This window comes from Mesocricetus auratus, unplaced genomic scaffold (assembly GCF_017639785.1).
Source record: "Mesocricetus auratus isolate SY011 unplaced genomic scaffold, BCM_Maur_2.0 Super-Scaffold_100028, whole genome shotgun sequence".
Taxonomy (NCBI): domain Eukaryota; kingdom Metazoa; phylum Chordata; class Mammalia; order Rodentia; family Cricetidae; genus Mesocricetus; species Mesocricetus auratus.
The window spans coordinates 16,917,900-16,935,938 of NW_024429209.1; the positions used below are offsets into that span (position 1 = coordinate 16,917,900).

An 18,039-nucleotide genomic window follows, 5' to 3' on the forward strand; every position below is an offset into this window, starting at 1 on the left:
GCTGGTGTCTCTCTCCAGGGTCAATGGGGACTCCGGAACTGTGGCATGCTGACTGGACAGAGGGCCTTTGAGTCCTCTCTGTCCCTCCCAGCAGCCCCTCCCACACAGTCCTGTAAGTAACCTCTGTAAACCCACTGATTCTCTTGGACTCTTGTGGTGTCCTTACTTTGTTCTGCCATTGGTTCCCCGTCTGGGGTGAGTAGATGCTTGTGCATGACTCTCCAGGAAAAGTGTTACACAATAATCAGGGGGGGAAGTCTAGCCTCGATTCCGAATTTGAGTTAGACCCTATGTGCAGTGGGAGGTCATGAGCATTTCAAACCTTGTCAGGACAAAATAACTTTAAAAAAAACCTTTGAGCCAAATACAAGTTCCCAGGGTGAGGACTTGAATGCCTGGGCAATGCAGTCATGATCCTTGGGCGCCCCCTGCAGGGACAGGATCAAATTATTTCCTGCTAGAGAGATTTGTCCATTCCTGCCACTCAGACTTGAGGTCTCCCTCTCTCATCAAGCAGAGGAAGCATAGAGCGATGCTGCAGGGTTTTTCTTTTTATTGGGGGTGGGGGTGGGGCACCCACGTACATACTGTCACAAAATGTCAAACATACTCATTATCCCTGGGTGACACAGTCTAAAGCTGGGAAGTGTGTGGACACATTGTAGCATGCATTTGTTCCCAGCTGAGTTTGTGTTTTCTATTTCTTCTTTCTTGCCTCCCTAGTGGAGTTCCCATGGCAGAGCTGCCTATGTTCCTTATCTTTTTGTGCGTCCTTGCTGGGACAGTCAGTCGCATTTACACTAATCACCCTTTCTGACACACGGTCCTAATTTAAGTATTTGGTTGTGCTCTGTCTCCTATCACTAGATGGTAAGCTGCACGAGGTCGGCGTGTTTTATCCATTCTGAGACGCAGCATCCAACCTGGTACCCTTTGGGTCCAGTCGACACACGGCCAACTACAGAGTCTCCACTAACCTCTGCAGCCAGACCCTAGCTCTCCCTTCTGAGCTGCTCCAAGAGCCAAGCACTGGGGGGGGGGGGGCGAAGGACCCTTTCACAGGGGTCACATATCAGTTATCCTGCATAGCAGATGCTTACATTATGATTCGTAACACTAGGAAATTACAGTTATGAAGTAGCAATGAAATAATTTGATGACGTGTGTGTGTGTGGGGGGGGGGGGGTCACCATGGTACGAGGAACTGCGTTAAAGGGTCACAGCATCAGGAAGGTTGAGAAGCCCTGCACTGTACGCAGACAGGTGAGATCCTCCCTCGTGTGAGGATTGAGGCTTGAAGAAGCCATAGGAGGGACTGTCAAAGACGCACAGTGTCCAGCGCACTGCCATGTTTTCATTGCGTTGCCGCTCAAGCCCACCCCTGCCCCACATCGCTTGCTTGGCAGATGAGATAATGACCCCTGCACCGAAGTTCTCATGTCCTTCAGGGCTGTGCTCCCCAGCACGACGTCTTGGCTCCAGGAAGTTAACCACGGTCCTGGTTGCCGAGGAAGCCTCGTGCCCACCAGGTCTCTGGATGGACAACCTTCTCAGACTAGCACATTTGAGCGAGTGGCAGACACATTGCTGAACCAATTTAATTTTAAATACTTAAAAGAATTCACGTCGGCTGCACATGGCGGAACTCATCTTAGATTCCAGCACTTGGGAGGCAGAAGCAGGAGGATCTCTGTGAGTTCAAGACCAGTTTTGTCTACATGGCAAAAGTAGTTCCAGGAAAGCCAGAACTACAATTGAGAGACCATGTGTCCAACAAGTCAATAAAAATACATTTAAAAAGTCCATCTGAGCTTTTGAGTCTTTCTCTTCCCTCCCTCTCTCCCCCCCCCGTTTTGTTTTGTTTGTGTTTTTAATGTGGGCGCTGGGGACCGAATTCAGGTCCTCATGCTTGAGTATAAATGCTTTACCGAAGAAGCCGGAGCCCCGTCCTCCGTTTCTCCTGTTTTAGATCGCACGACTTTGTTGACTAAACCGGAAAAGAATTTCTTACGCCTCCGGTCTGCCCCGCTGGGTGGTACCCAGCGCTCCCCCTGCTGCCCCCGGCTGGAACTTCGGGCCAGCCTATGGGCCGCCCTTGGAGTTTATGCCCTCCGAGAGCGAAGCCGCCTGTCCCTTTAATTGGAAGGTACCAAGTCTTTCCAGGTTAGAGTTTCGTCCTGAGTCCTCGTCCTTGGGATTCACGGTCGGAGACCTCTTTGGAAGCAGCGTGGAGACACCGCCGTGTTTTAGCGGGATTCGGGTCGGCAGGGTCCGGGGAGGGACCTCGCCTGGGGGTGGGGACGGGGGTGGGGGTGGTGCGCACCAGCTTGGTCCTCCCCTACGCCCCGTGGTCCAGTCCAAGATGGCGGCCACCATGAAGAAGGCGGTGAGTATGGCCGGGCCGGGGTCCGCGGCGGCGTGGGCGCGGCGGCCGGGGTCCGAGGAGGCGCGGGGCGGGGGATTCGAGGAGACGCGGGGCGCTGGTGGCCGGGGGTCTGGGAAGATGAGGTGTCCGGGGCGCCGGGGCCACGGGGAGCGCAGAGCTGGGGACCCGGTACCGTCCCGGTGGCCGCGAGCGACGGCGCTGGCTCCTCGGGCGCGCGCTTCTCCTCGGGGCCGGGGAGGTCCGCGTCCCCGCGCGTCTGCGGCCGGAGCCTCCGCCCCGCCCGCCCGCCCGAGCCCCGCGGCCGTCCACGCCCGGCGCTCCTGTACCCTTCAGGCCGGAACGAGTTTGCTGACGCCAGGCGTCGTCGGCCCGAGGCAGCGGGGTGCTGGCCCCAGCGGCCCGGGAAGGACGCGGGTCCGCGGCTCCGCTCCGCTCCCCGCACTTGACAGTTAGCCAGTGCCCCGGTGACTCAGCCGGCCAGATGCCGGGTCAGCTGATTTCGCCCGCTCCCAAGTCTCAGCGCCTTCGTTATTCGATTTGAAAAGCACAGCGGATGATTTGTGCACGGGGCGCCGTGCGATGGTCTTATCACACTGTGAAAAACAAAAAACGACCCCCGCAGCTCCTGACGCGGTCAAGGGTGACTTTTGAGTCTCTGGTCCTCCTTTGCCTCCACCAGGAGCTGGATTTGCAGGATGTTTGCCACCACATCTGGCTTTTGGTGTGCTGGTTGGGGCGGGGGGGGGGGTGATTCCAGGTGAATCCAGGGCCTCATTCATGATAGGCAACTCGTCTACGTGGATATCCAACCCTTTTGGCCACACTTGGAGCCCTTAAGTCAAGGTAAACTTCCATCGGGACATTATAACCCAAAAGTGTTGTCCGAGGTGCAATCTAAGTGGAAAAAAGAAAATTGCGGAAGAAAAAAACCCCAAAAAACAGCTGAAAGCTACTGGGGTTTTACAGCGTCTTTGATGCAGTTCTAGGGTTTGCATGTTATTTATTTTTATCTGCTATTTAAACCTTTTGAGAGGTTCTGTTTTTATCCTTATTTAGCTCGTGAGGAAACTGAAGCCCAGAAGAAAAGCTGGGATTTAAACAGCACTCTCACTCCAGGCTCTTTGTTTTAAGTGTGTGTGTGTGTGTGTGTGTGTGTGTGTGTGTGTGTGTGTGTGTGTGTGTGTGTGTCGTGTCCCTTTAGAATGCCCTTTGTGCTCTTGATATCCAGTGGACTCAGTGGGTGCGTCTGTCCCCTGAAGGACGCTGATCACCCTTTCCCGTTTATTCAGACTGGGAAGGCTCCAGGAGCAGGATGAGCTAGCTGCTCCCCCTGCTGGTCTGTTACCCACATGGTTATGTAGTAGCAAAGTAAGGTCCCATGGCCATGGTGACTTGGCCAAGTACGAAACAGGTTCGTTTTGCCTCTTTTGTTAGGTTGGGCCCTAGGTTGTAAGCAGTACTGTTTACTTACATGATAAACCATGAGGTTTGTCCTTGGCTTTTTTGTTTTTTGTTTTTTTTTGCGACAAAGACTCACTGTGTAGCTTTTGCTGGTCTGGAACAGAGATCTGACTGCCAACTGAAATTTGTGAGAACTTTATTTTTTTATGGGCACCCAGCTACCAGTACCTAAACTCGGGATAGAGTGCAGTTTTCTTCCGCTCACAGTCCTATAAGATGTTACCAAGAAAAGGGTGTAGTCAGGGTTTAGGGCATTTAATTTTTCTCTTGAATTTAGAGCAAGTCGTGTGTCTTATACCTTGCAGAATTCCCTTAAATCTGTGATTCTTTTTGCCATTCCTCCCTTCATTTCTTTTTTACAGAGTGTCATGTAGCTCAGGCTGGTCTTAAATTCACTATGCAGCTGATGATGAGCTTGGACTCCATCCTCCTGCCTCCACCCCTGACTGCTGGGCTGCAAGTTTGTCCCACCACTCCTGGTTTTTTTCAGGACTTCACGGATGCCAGGCAAGCACTCTGCCAGCTGAGCTAGCCCCGTATTGAACATCCGAAGCAATATAGAGCAGGCAAAGTACTTAGCTGTCATTTGTTGAAGGCTGATTGCACACCCAGGCCCTGTGGTTGGTACACATTTTACCATCCCCGCAAAGGTAGAAATACCTTCTTCATTTCACAGATGACAGCTCAGGGGTGGCTCTGGGGAATTGAGCAAATTACCTAAAGTTCCGCATGCATGGTTTGGAGTCTGTCCTACCTTTCCTTCACTGCTGCCTGCAGGACGAGAAAATAATAACCTCTCTCACTAGTCACTGTATCCGGCTTGACTAAGACAGGAGTTGCTAGCCCTCTGGGCTTGTAGGTCTCTTGGAAAATCTGGTGAATGCTGCCAAGACCGTTCCAGAGACTGCACATGCTGTTTGCCGGGCCTGTTCACCTTACAGTTCTTGGTCCCAGGATAGCTATGAATGTGACCCAACACATTCGTAGATGACATCATGCCACAATGTCAAAATGTTGGACACTCCTGCAACGCCTACCTATTTTGCATATGACTTGGGGGACTAAATGAACTTGATGCCCTTGCACCCCAGTTAAACGTTGTTCCTGTCTTCCTGCCCGAATGCAGGAGTGGGATGGGAGTGTGGCCGTGTGGCAGATGCTTGCCCAGCTGTGAAGGGCCCTTGGCTCAACCCCTAGCACCTTAAAAAGGAACAAGCTGTGTCGTAGGAGCATCTGCCTTTGGGGATCACAGGTGCCAGTTTCTTAGCTGCGGCTGGGGACACTCCCTGGCTCAGAGTGAAGTGCCTTTAACTCACTGACAACAGTGGGAGAAAAACCACTTCAAGGGACTGGGTCCCCAGGGTGCCACGTGCCTGCTTGTGGCTGTTGTTTGGCAGTGCTACAACAGGAAATGGCTGCTTTGGAAAGATGGAAAGTAGCCAACTTCCAGCACTCTCTGGCGTCCAAGTATTTCTGGGTATGAGCTGTCATAATTTAGATTTGAATTCAGAAACCTTTCACCACGGTTGCCTGTCAAGCAGGTCCTGCTAGACCAGTGGTTCTCAACCTTCCTAATGCGGTGACCCTTTAATACAGTTCCTTATGTTGTGGTGACCCCAACCGGGAAATTATTTTCATTGCTCCATAATTGAAATTTTGCTACTGTTAGGAATCATCATGTAAATACCTGTTTTCTGATAGTCTCTAGGTGACCTCTGTGAAAAGGTTGCTCAACCTCAAGGGGTCTTGACACACAGGTTGACACACTAGAGCCTTTCACGAGAATGGCCTCCTAAGTTCTCATGGTGACACAGTCTTCTCTAAATGCTTTCGGTTTGGAGGCTCACCATAGAAACAGAACACTGTAAACTCCCAAGGTAAACTAGAAGTCTTCAGTGTTCTGTCTAGGAGCTTGATGGTTCTCATAGGCAAAGCAAACAGGACACCAGTCTCTGAGCCCTGGTGTCTGTTCAGTATCTAGTGCACCTCACGGTGATAGAAGGTCCACACCGCACTGTACATATAGTGGGAAGGGCTCTTCCAGCAGGCTCGGAAGACAGGAGCAGTGCAGTCAGAGTGACCTCTTAGGATGGGAGCCTGATGAAGGGGAGGCCTAAGTCCAGACCCCCGTCTCCGTCCAACCACTGTGCTGTCTTTTGAGACTGAAGTTTGCATTCCAACCTCTGGAGACGTCTGTGTACACACACCTTATGCCATAGCTCACAAGAGAGCAGTAACGGGTGGAATGTGGGCGTTGTGACTTGCTTCTGCTATTGATCCTGCATTCCAATATATGGTATTACCTATACTTGTGAATGAGTGTGTGTGAGTGTGTGTGTGTGTAACTCTTCAGTGAGAGCCTTTTCCTTGCAAAGGATTTTATTTGTGTTTGTGTATGTGTGCGTGCGTGTGGTTGCACGAGGGCCTCAGATCCCTGGGAGCTGGCCTTACAGGCAGTTGTGAGCTGTGGTGCAGCTGCTGAGAAGAGAGCTCGGATCCTTTGGAAGAGCGGCAAGCGCTGCTGGCCATGGCCGTCTCTCCAGCACCCGAGCTTTTTGAGACAGTGTACCTGAGACAGTGTATTCGGACAAGCTTTTTGAGACAATGTATGCAGGCAAGTGCTGCTGACCATGGCCGTCTCTCTTTTTGAGACAATGTATCCAAAGCTAGCTTCAAACTCGTAACCCTGCTCCAGTCCATGTGGTGAGATGGGCCATGTCCAGCTAGTAGGACCTTTCTTTACAGACACATAGCTTTACTCTTTGTAGGCTATTGTCAAGTACACTTGTTCTTGTTTTTATAAATAAAGACTCCATAAGAAAAGGCTGGTATTTAATTTCCTTTTCTAATATATTAAAACCTGTTTAAGATTCTAAGCAATTTAAGAACTGTCACATCTAGCTGATGAATAGGAGCTCATGTACCTGCACACAGATGTGCATACATATGTATACCTGACTCCGGGAGAGCTTGCTTGCTTTAAAATCGAGGTCTGTCCATTTACTGGCTGTGCGGTTGTCCCAAGTTATCTAAACTCCAATGTCCCTGGTCATCTATGAAATGGTGATATTGGTGATGCCCTTCTGAGATGGGTGATTAGCAGACAGTGTTAGCTGCTGTTGTTGTTTTATAGATACTTTATCTTCTAAACACTCAACTTTGCAGATCTATCACATTGGATGTTAAATGTGAAACCAATTTTCATCACCTTGTAGTGGATTCACTACGTTAGAATAAATACAAAGTCTAGATGTATGAGTTAGGGCCACTGAAAAGCATGGTAACTGTCTAGCAGTGTGTCAGATTGAAAGCTAGAGAAATGGACACGTTCCTGGTCGGCACAGCCTCTACATATGTGTTTGTACCTCAGAAACAGTCTGTGGGAGTCACTCGGTGTTTGCTTCCTGGGATGTCTTGGTGAAAGTGTCCCAGTTAGGGAAATTCTGCCTTTTGGGCAAGTTGGCTTTTCTTTTTATTACTAATATTAGGGCTTTTATTAATTACTTTTTATATTTCAAACCTGTTTACAAATGGTCCTATAGAATAATGGGGAAGATGGTAGAGTCACAAACAACTCGTAAGCATGCCACATTGTGATGCCTCATAGCCTTGTGGCCCTCTGCTGTCTTAGGACGGGAGTGGGGGCAGTGGGGTGGTGTACTCGGTTATTACAGCGCTGTGCAAGATGTTGACCTGTAACTTCCCGAATGACGTTCTACAGGAAACTGACTATCTTTTTCAGGCTGCAGAAGATGTCAATGTTACTTTTGAAGATCAACAGAAAATAAACAAATTTGCTCGAAATACGAGTCGGATCACAGAGCTAAAGGAGGAGATAGGAGTGAAGAAGGTACTGAAGCAGCGTTGTCTGCCTTGACTGTTTCCCTTCAAACCTCATTCGTCTGCTTTTTCTGTATCCCTTCCAACCTCATGGCTGCTGGTGACGCTGTCGTTCACTAGTGACACTGTCTGTCTGGTCAGTTTACACAAAGTCTGTGTTTGTTTGTTTTGAGGTAGGGTCCTGCCTTGTAAAACTGGCCTACAATTTACCATGTAGCCAAGGCTATCCTCCAACTCATCGTCCTGCCTCAGCTTCCTTGTCTGGCTATAGGTGACTGGAAGTCCAGCTCAAGAGGTCCTTTGTGCCCTTGAGAGAGGTGGGGCAACAGTGAGTGAGGCTTCTGAGTCTAGCGCGAACTTCCCCAGTGCAGGTCCGTGCCGTGCCTGAGGATTTGCCTGGGGATAAACCGCACCGTGTTTACTCCGCAGACGCAGGGACATAAGCTGCTGCCTCCTGTCCTGTTGCTCTCAAGGCCTGCGCTTGGTTCCGTGTCATTCTCTCAGTGCTCCAGTTCAAGTGCACGCATCAGATTTAACTATCCCTACTGTCTGTCCTCTTGGGCAAGCAAGGCTGAGAGGGACAGGGTGTCTTCTGATGGGATGACAGGGTTCCCAGCGTGGGGAGTTGTTAAGTAGAAGTGAGTGGCCATGGACACCTGCTCACACCACAGAGAAAGGAGCATCTTGGTACTTCCGGAGCTACCCAGAGGATGCCGTGCTGGCTCCTAGCGAGCCCGTGGTCACATCTCCCTGTCTGACAGTAGCTGCTGTGCACTGCCCATGTCCCTGCATAGGAGTCACTCTTGGTTCTGTCGGGAAATCGTGGCCGTGCTTTCATGGCTGTTCTCTTCCTGACAGAAACACCTCCAGAATTTAGAAGATGCTTGCGATGACATCATGCTGGCAGATGACGACTGCTTCATGATCCCGTACCAGATCGGAGATGTTTTCATTAGCCACTCTCAAGAAGAAACCCAAGAAATGTTAGAAGAAGCAAAGGTGTGTGCTAGTCTGCCCTGGGAGGCGAAATCTAGTTCTCAGATTGGGAGGGGGTCAACATAAAGAATGTATAATAGCAGGTGGAGGGAAATAATGGTGCTAGCTAACATTTAAGGGTTTGGCACAGTGTCCCAGGCTCTGAGCACTTACTTAGCCAGTGTGGTTTTATTAATCCACACAGCACAATTTAGAGTGAGGGCAGAGGCTCAGAGAGGTTCCTGGACTTACAAAGTGGCACATGGCTGTGGTCTTGTGTCCCCCCCTCCCAACTTTGTTTCCAGCTGAGAACATTGAGTATGCTCTAGCGTATTGTGAAGTAGAAAGGAATCCTTGGGAGCCGCACCATCTGGTGCCACCGTCAGTGGTGAACCCGCTTTTCCGTTGGCCCCCACCTCCCCCCTTCTCCTGAGCCCCCCCTGTGTAACTGCTCCACATATGGGACAGTTAGCATTGTGAAGGAACATTTTCTCTGTGGATGCAGCTGTATCCAGCACACTGATCGGGGACCACACGGGCCTCTAACATGTCACTGTCTTGGGACTCGTTTGACTTGTCTCAACACTGTTGATGGGCCTTGGTTTGCTCACTGAGCCTTCACTAGCACTAACTTGTTTCCGGTACGTTGCTCTAGTAATGATCCTGTGAGCGATCTTATGCACAAGTGTTTGCTCACATCTGGAAGCTTGTTTTGAGGAGATAAGGCAGGAGAAATATGACTCTGGGGTCTAAGCTGGCTGCTTTGGCACTGCCCAGTGTGAGGGCGTGTGAAATAACCCCACAAGGCTTCCAGCCACCCGGTGCGTGAGAAGCTGGTGACGGTTGCCCCTGATATTGTTGCCTTATTAGCTTGAATGCTACTTAAAATGATAGCCTCTGCTTCAGATTTGTAAGATAGAATTCCCCATGGATGGAGTCTGCATCCAGTAAACCCAGAAGGGGCTGGAGAGATGCTGGGTGGGTGTGAGCACTGGCTGCTCTTCCGGAGGCCCCGGGTTCAGTCTCAGCAGAGACTCAGACTGCAGCCATGGTACCACGATGAGCTCCTATTGGTCTGAGGTAAATGCTTGCACACGCAGACTTTGATCTAATTATTACTGTCAGTTTGCTTCTGACCAGTTTAGAGTTCTTTACCTAAAATTCCTGCCAAATGTAATCCCAGACCATGTGCTCGTAAGTCATCTAGCTGAAGCCAGTTAATTTAAACTGTTTTCTTTTCCAGAAAACTTTGCAAGACGAGATCGACGCCTTAGAGTCCAGAGTGGCATCCATCCAGCGGGTATTAGCCGACCTGAAAGTGCAGTTATACGCAAAATTTGGCAGCAACATAAACCTTGAGGCAGATGAAAGCTAAACATTTTATAATACTTTTTTTTTACCTTGTTTAATAAACTTGAATATTGTCTTAAACGATAATTTCCCTTCTTCAAATGAAATGAAAGGAAAACTTTCTTTTTAAAAATTTTTCATTTAATTAATGGAAACTTGCCTATTTTCACATGTCTTGCTTATTTATTTATATTTTTAAAAGAAGACAGTATTCATGTATGTATTTTGCATAATGATTATATCAACTTTAGGGGCTTTATGTCATGTTATTAAAATCAGTTAAACAGTCTTTGTTTCTACATAATCATTTTAAAGTTCTTGCAATTTCCGTTCTTAAGAAACCTGAAGAAGTTAGGCTAAAGGGAGTGGTGACCTCAGAGCAAGATCCCACCAGCTAGGTTTCCACCTTGTGAAAAGGAATTAAAGAAAAGTTTAGGGCCCATGATGGCTCACGCCTTCTTTAATCCCAGAACTCTGGAATGGTTATTTTTGAGATGAGTACATACTCTCACCCCTTCTCCTGAGATACATGCATATTAGTACATACTCTTGCCCCTTTCCCTGAGACATATGCATATTAGTTACCATGATGAAATGGCATGACCTAGGCGACTTAGGGAAGGAACAGTTTACTGTCTGTCATGGCCGGGAAGCATGGAAACAGGAAGCTGAGATATCAGCTAAAAGCCCACAGCAGAGAACCTGAGCTGGGAGTGGGGGAGCCTTTCATTCTCAAAGCCCTCTCCCCCCACAGTGATCTGCTTTTCCAGCAAGGCCACAGCTGCTCCTAACCTCACCAAACTGCCACTGACCAGGGCCAAGTGCTCAAATACTTGAGCCTGTGGGGACCGTTCTCTGTCCACTATCCATCCCCTGTGTCCCAGAGTTGGAGGCCTGTGCGCTAACTTCCCAGCAGATGGCACCAATGTTCCAGAATACCCAGAGAAGTGTCATCGAGCAGGAACCGGGCTACTTTCAGGATTAATAGGATTGTAGAAGAGATTGTTTAACCCTTCAAGGGTCAGCATTGCAATATGATGTTTTTGGTAAATCTTGGTAAATAACTTAAAGATGGATGGATATATAATTTCTAAAATTCTTAGCAAAGACACTGGTTCTAAGATTTATTTTTAATTTGTGTGTGTCCCGCTGCGGGCTCCCCTGCTGACGTTGTGCAGGTGCCCACTGAGGTCAGATGAGGGCCTCATGCCTTCTAGATCCGGGGCTACAGGCAGTTGTGAACCACTTGCTGTGGATGCTGGGAGCCAAACCTGGGCTCTCAGAAAGGAACACGAAGTCATAATTACTGAGCCCCTCTCTAACCTCAAGCCAAACTTTTTCCTTTTTTTTTTTTTTTTTTTTTTTTTGAGACAGGGTCTCTAATATATAGCTCTGGCTGTCCTGGAGCTTGCTATGTAGATGAGGCTGGCCTTGGACTCATGGAGATCTGTTATGGGAATCTTGTCTATGCTGTGGCCCGTTGTCCAATTAGAGTCAGGTATTGGTTCAAAAGGTGGGCTTTGCATTTAGCTGGTTGGGGTGGAGCATAGAGTTTTCCAGGACTGGAGTATGAATACTCAGCCCACCCCAGGGGAGGCAGAGAGGCTCAGGCCCCTTTCCAGCCCGGAGCAGATGGAGACAGTATGTTGAGGTTGGTGTGTCTGTCTCGGGCTCTTGTCTTTATTTTTTGTCCCTGAGTTATATAATATAGTAAATATATAATATAAAAGAAGCCACTATAGAGAAACATGCCTCTGTCTCCCAAATGCTTGGATTAATGATGTACACCACCAGGCCTGGCTTCTAAGTCAAGCTTAAATTGCTGCAAAAAGAATCTAGCAAATGACTCACAAGGGTTTTTCTTTTTCAGGCATTTGGTTAATGTGCTGTTAGAGGCTGAGGAAATTCAGTCAGGAAATAGGTAGCAGTGAGATCCAAACGAGCCTGGGCTGTGTAGTGAGGCTGTCTGAAAAGCCCACGCTAGGGTTTGGAGCGAGCTCAGCGGTTAAGAGCCGAGGGCCAGTACTACTCTTGCAGAGGACCAAGCATCATGCTGGGTGGTTCATACTCACCCGTCACTCCAGTTCCAGGATCTGACACCCAGGGCACTTGTACTCACACAGAGAAACACACATCATTAAAAACAGTGTAAAAAACAAAACCCAAATCAAGGAGATTGGAGCGTGGGGGTTCCGCCCCAGAGATGGACCAGTGTTACCATAGCAATTTACTGGAGAGTGGGTCTGCTCCCTCTTGATTGCCCTCCTACCTTCTTTGGGATGACGCAGCCAGAAGGCCTGTCTAGATGCTGGCTGTGTGCTCTGGAGCTCCCCAAGAAGGCAAACTGTTCTTTAGAAGTTACCTGCCCCAGGCAATTTGTTTTAACCACATAATTGAACTGAAACACAAGCCTGGGGTGATTCTGAGACAGAGAAGACTGGCCCGGGTGAAATAATGTTACACTTTTGAGATCAGACTGGGACAGCCACTCAGACCGTCCAGGGACCAGGTTACAGGGGCCTCTTGTTCTTTAACCCAAGGGCTTAGGGGTGGAGAGTGGCTGGAGGCATCCTGGCTGCTGGGAGAGCACAAACCACAAAAGACTGAACTGAAGAGTTCTTACAAGGAGGGGAGGAGGCAGGCTGCAGCTTAGCGCTGATGCTGGGTGGAGCCTTAAAAGGGCCAGGGAAAAGTGTGTCTGTTGCCCTATCTCGAGGTTGCATCCTGGGCCCCCGCAGCCCTGAGAAGCGGGGCTTGGCCACTTGGAACAGGCCAATGACACAGTCGTGTAATAATGGAGGGCAGAGAGCGGAGAGAGGTAGATGTAGTCATCGGCTGCAATGGGAAGAGGGACAAATAAACTGGTTTGGTGACCTCGCCAAACAAAGTCTGCCATTGAGAGTGTCGACTTGAGATTTAGGTTTAAACAGAGGGTAAGAGACGTGCTTAAGTAGCTAAGCGGTTCTGGTCAAAGTGCGTTTCTGCCCATCACCGACCATCTTCGCCTCTGCTCCTGTCTCCTGCAGGCTGGTCGGGCAGGCTGTCATAGCCCTGTGAAACGGCCTAGAAAACCAGCACAGGCCGCAGTGGCCTTTCTTCTCCAGCGTGCAGTTACTCCTGGGGAAATGGCAAATCCTGGGGGGACTTTTGTCTCAACTCTGATAGCCAAAGTGAGGGGCATGAGAGCCTCCTTAGAATGCCTTCATTCCTGCCAGGACAGTTACAAAAGATTTGAATCTGGTGGCCCTAAGAAGCTAGGTTCACGGATGTCATCTGACAAATACTCAAAAGCAGGGGAAGGGGTGCATTCAGCGTGGCCCCCATTGGAGAAGAGGGACGGTGCGTCTTCTGAGGCCTGGCGTGGAATTAGGGTTAAACGGAAGGTAAGGGGCACGCTCAACTGTCTCCTGCCCTTCGTGGATCCATTTATCTTGTCTCCAGTCTTCCTTGCAATGCAGGATAACAAGTTTGTCAGAAAGTGTGAAATCTCCTTGAAGAGGCAGCATAGAGATGAGCCTCCCCAACCCCCGTCACCAGGTCCAGCCTTTCCCTTCCCTAGCATGAGACACCTGGGAAATTATAATTTCTTTTAAAAATGTAGTGTGTGAGTGTGTGTGTGAGAGAGAGAGACAGAGAGAGAGAGAGACAGAGAGACAGAGACCGAAGGACAGGACCAGGGAGAGAAGGACACACCTGGGTCTAGAAGTCAGGTAGCCACAAGACAGCAGAGACAACAGGAAAGTAAGATATCCAGAAAGAAAAAAGGTATAAAAGCCACCTAGGTAAAACACAGATGATGAGAAACAGGTTGTGTTATAAGAGCTAGCAAGCTAAGGTAGAGCGTCACAACGAGTAGTACGTCTCTGTCACGATTTGGGAGCTGGTTTGTGGCACCAAAGAAAAAGCCTGTTACACTGGGTTCTTTAAAAAAGCAGACTGAGCAAGCCATGGGGAGCAAGCCAGCAAGCAGCACCCTCCATGGCCTCTGCATCAGCCCCTGCCTCCAGGTTCCTGCCCTGCTTGAGCTCCTGTCCTGACTTCCGTCAATGGTGGACTATGATGGGGAAGTGTGAGCCACATAAACCCTTCCTCCCTAACCGGCTTTTTGGTTATGGCGTTTCATCACAGCTGTGGAAATCCTGAGACAAGCTTTCTCTTGAGGATTAAGTACTGGGAAAGATAGGAAAACTGACTGAAGCCGAGGAAGGCACAGTTGGAGAGACAACAGGAATCTTCGGTAATCTTCACAGTCTATTTCTGGAGGTGGAACACGGGCCCAACACTGTGGTTATTCAATGTGTTTATCATGGGGTATTTGTGTGTTAGCCCTCCTTTTCTGATGAGGACACTCTGGCCCTGTGTCGAGAAGCCACCGCTGAAGGCTGCACTGTGGGCAGGTGTAGAGCTGGGCTTTGTGAGACTCTGTGTGACTCTGTGTGACCGTCCTGTGTGACTCTGTGTGACCGTCCTGTGTCCTTCCTGGCTTGCCCTCCCATCCAGAACATGACTCCTTGGCTGCGTCATAACTTGACTGAAGGATGCTGTGGTCCCTCACCAGTCTCGGGATAGAGTAAGGACTCTACAAGTATTGTTTGCTTTGATTAGCCCTGTGAAAGCCCAGAGGCTCTTTGGGGCCACTCAAAGCCATGTAGCTAGGTGATGTCGCATTTGTGCAGGTTTCACCATGAATAATACTGGCTGGGTCAACTCTAAGTGACTTCCATAGCATTGACACAAAACCACAGACTCTTACCCCAAAAGTGATGAGACAGTTTATTCTGGAGCCAAGTACGAGTGACCACAGCCAAGGAACACACATTTGGTTACCCCCAAATTCCATGTTCCAACTTGGAAGTAGTTCAGTGAAGTTTTTATAGGAACAGAACAAAGAGAGGCATGAATCAAAACATTGGCAGAAACATCAGAGAGACGGGTACAGCCAAGTAGACAAGCCTCAGCTATGGGCCTCAGATGCTGCCTGATAGTATTCTTAGCCCGTAGATTGCTGGAAAATAGGTTTTTTGTCAATGCATTCCAATGCATTTTAATCTGTAAGTCACAGATGTGACGGCAGATGCAGAGATGGGCAAGGCATGGCTATTTAGGGGCTAAGGATAGCCCAAGAGAAGTTATAATTAGCCCCCGAACCTGCAACATTCCAACCTCTCCACCCTCTGCAGCTTTAATCAGTCAACCAGCTGTTGCTGACACAGCTTCTTTCCAGGAATTCTTGTTTATAGTAGGTGTCAGTATTCAGGCATTTGTACTGGTCTGTCCTCGGGGTTCTGACAGGATACGCCCTCCACTGTAGCCTCTAAGAGCACCACCTGTGCCTATTCACTGTGTTCCCTTTTAAAAGAGCCGGGCCCACCTCCCATCCTTCTCCCTCTCCCTCTCTCTGTCTGTCCCCCTCTCTCCCTCTTTCTCTCTCCTCATCTGTCCTCTCTCTCCCCCTCTTTCCTTTTTCCTGTCTCTTGCTGCTTCTGTCTCCAGAGGTTAGTCTCCCCCTCCCCTTTCCCCTTTTTATGATCCCTTTCCCTTATTAAAAAAAAAACTCCTCTGCACATGGTTTCTTTCTCTTTAAATTACAACAGTAGGTATCCTGAACACATTGCCTCCATTAGGATTTTCATGGATGCTAAGTAAATTTCCTGGCCTGAGCTTCTTCCTCCTGAAAAAGAGAAAGAAAAAAAAAGAAGAAGGAGGAGGAAGAGGGGGGGAGGAGGGGGAGGAGTCTCGGCATGAAGAGAAACATAATGGAGACTGTTGTATTAACTCCCCCCACCCCAGTTTTAAAAGAAAAGAGATACTTCCATGGTGCCCTCAGGGGCTGTGGCCTTAGATGCTCCAGCTGCTGCAGCTGGTGGAGAGGTGGGCCCGCCCTGATGCAGATGGACTGTCAGGTGACCGGTGAGAAGTGGGGTTCTTTGCGGGAGTGGGATATCTGATTGAAAGAATGTGATGTAAGGCAGAGCTCTCTGATACAAAGGGGTCCGATTTTTCCAGTTCCTTTTAAAGCCTTGCTATAAATAAAGGGTTTATGCAGTGGCATGAAATGGCATTTGGGTTTAAAGATATTGAAATGTTTTTGACTTAATGAAAAATCATAAAAGCATCTGGGAGGAGACAAAGTATAATTCATGGAATGGTGTTTGGTTTTGTTTTGTTTCCCTGAATCTCATTACATAACCCAGGCTGATTTGGATCTCACTATGTAGCTCAGGCTTGTAGATGGACTTATCTTTTTGGGTCGACAACTCACAAGAAAGGAGTTGGAGACTTATTATTAATTATGAAAGCTCAGCCTTAGTTTAGGGTTGTTTGTAACTAGCTCTTATAACTTAAATTAACTCATATTTTTAATCTACATTCTTCCATGTGCTCGTTACCTCATCTCCATTATGCCCATCCTGGTTATTCTGAGTCTGGCTGGTGACTCTGTCTTTCTTCTTCCCTGAGCTCTCTCTGTCCAGAAGTCCCGCCTATACCCTCTGTCTAGCTATTGGCCAGTCAGCTCTTTATCAATCCAGTCACAGTGATGCATCTTCACTCAATGGAAAGAATATTGTACTATGTAGGAAAAAGCCTGTATGCCGTAAAACAGTAACTCACTGTGTGGTATCAAAGTCTAAATCTCTCTATATTGTTTTTCATAGTACCCTTTTATCTTTATTTCTCCACATACCTCAGTCCCCATTCATTTAACTGAAGCTGGCTTTGGAGTTGGATTGGCTCTCCTACTCTAAACTCAAGCATATTATTTAAATAAAATTCAGAATTTCTGTATTATATCAAAGAGCCATTGATATAAGACAGAAGAAAATAAAATTAGGGACTGTTATCTGTGGATTTCTTTTTCTGAACAGTCTAATTTCCTTCAGGTTTACCATCTTCCCTATTGTCCCCTCTTCCAGTATGTATATATATATATATATATGTTAAAATATTTCTTTGTTAACATTAATGTTTGAGTTTTCCAGAGAACAAGGGATTTCCTGACAGCAATCTTCAACTGCTTCAGAAAGAGAATGAGGATCCACTTCCTTGACTTCACCTGATTCAACTGGAGGCATCTGAACTGCCCCACATCATTGACTCCACCTGACAAGCACTATCCTGAAACTGGCTTGAAACTACATCACTCTACACAACTCCCGACCAAGAAACTGAAACAGCACATCTTCTACAATCTGGCCAGAGCTTCAGATGAGAGCTTCACTCAACACTAGAACCCCAGTCAGAAACTTCAATCAAGCATCTCCTGCCGTACAGAGACTGTCTGATCTACTGAGATTTTGTTATACTAACATTTTTCTTCTCACAGGTCCCCATGAGATTATCATCGTCCCATCTCAGCAGGAAGTAGTTTTGAGAATTCCACGCCCCCTCTCCCTACTATTGATATTATAAGATAGTTTACACCTGTTAGTGTTAGTTTTCAATTATTTTAGAGTTGGGATTGGAAGGAGGTATTCAGATTTGGGTGTTTCTTTCAGATAAGTTTAGGTTCAGATAGAATAGATGTTTGATACATTTTGTTCATTGACACAAGTTAGTTGTCCTTTTTAGACTAAAAGGGGAATTGTAGGAGAAAGCCTGTATGCCGCCATTTACCATGTGACTTACTAGAGGCGCATACAGATGAGGTAATAAAAGGGTGGTTTACCACACCGCTAACCACACCCACTTTAGGCATGACTAAAAACGTATACGGCCGGACGTAACGACGTATACGTACGTAGGCGGTGAACTACGTCACTAGCCAGGCCCACTTTTGGGCATGGCTAGGGGGCGTTACGGGGGGAAGGCATAAAAGACAGCACACAGGAAGTCTTGGTCTCTTTTCCCGGAGTTCGGCTTCCCGTTCGGCAGAGGAAAACTACTTGGCTCATCTGGGTTACTTGTTTGGTATCTTGCGAGTAATTTCTACAATAAATACTTAGTTTTACTTTTAGTAAGTGTGTCGCTTATCGTTACAGCGTCATTTGGAGCCTCATTACTACACAGGCTGGACTCAAACTTCATAT

At 48.1% G+C, this 18,039-nt stretch overlaps 1 protein-coding gene across 2 annotated transcripts; it reads left to right on the top strand.

Moving 5' to 3' along the window:
- The first annotated feature begins 2,305 nt into the window (after positions 1-2,305).
- On the top strand, positions 2,306-10,093 carry Pfdn4 (prefoldin subunit 4). Of its 2 annotated transcripts, none has more exons than XM_005074454.4 (4): positions 2,306-2,386; positions 7,590-7,697; positions 8,546-8,686; positions 9,906-10,093. In XM_005074454.4, the coding sequence occupies exons 1-4, from the start codon at positions 2,363-2,365 to the stop codon at positions 10,035-10,037; spliced, it is 405 nt and encodes a 134-aa protein (XP_005074511.1). In that variant the 5' UTR covers positions 2,306-2,362; the 3' UTR covers positions 10,038-10,093. The 2 variants fall into 2 exon arrangements, with proteins under 2 accessions (XP_005074511.1, XP_040588833.1); XM_040732899.1 differs by lacking the exon at positions 2,306-2,386 and adding an exon at positions 5,737-6,143.
- Positions 10,094-18,039: the final 7,946 nt, after the last annotated feature.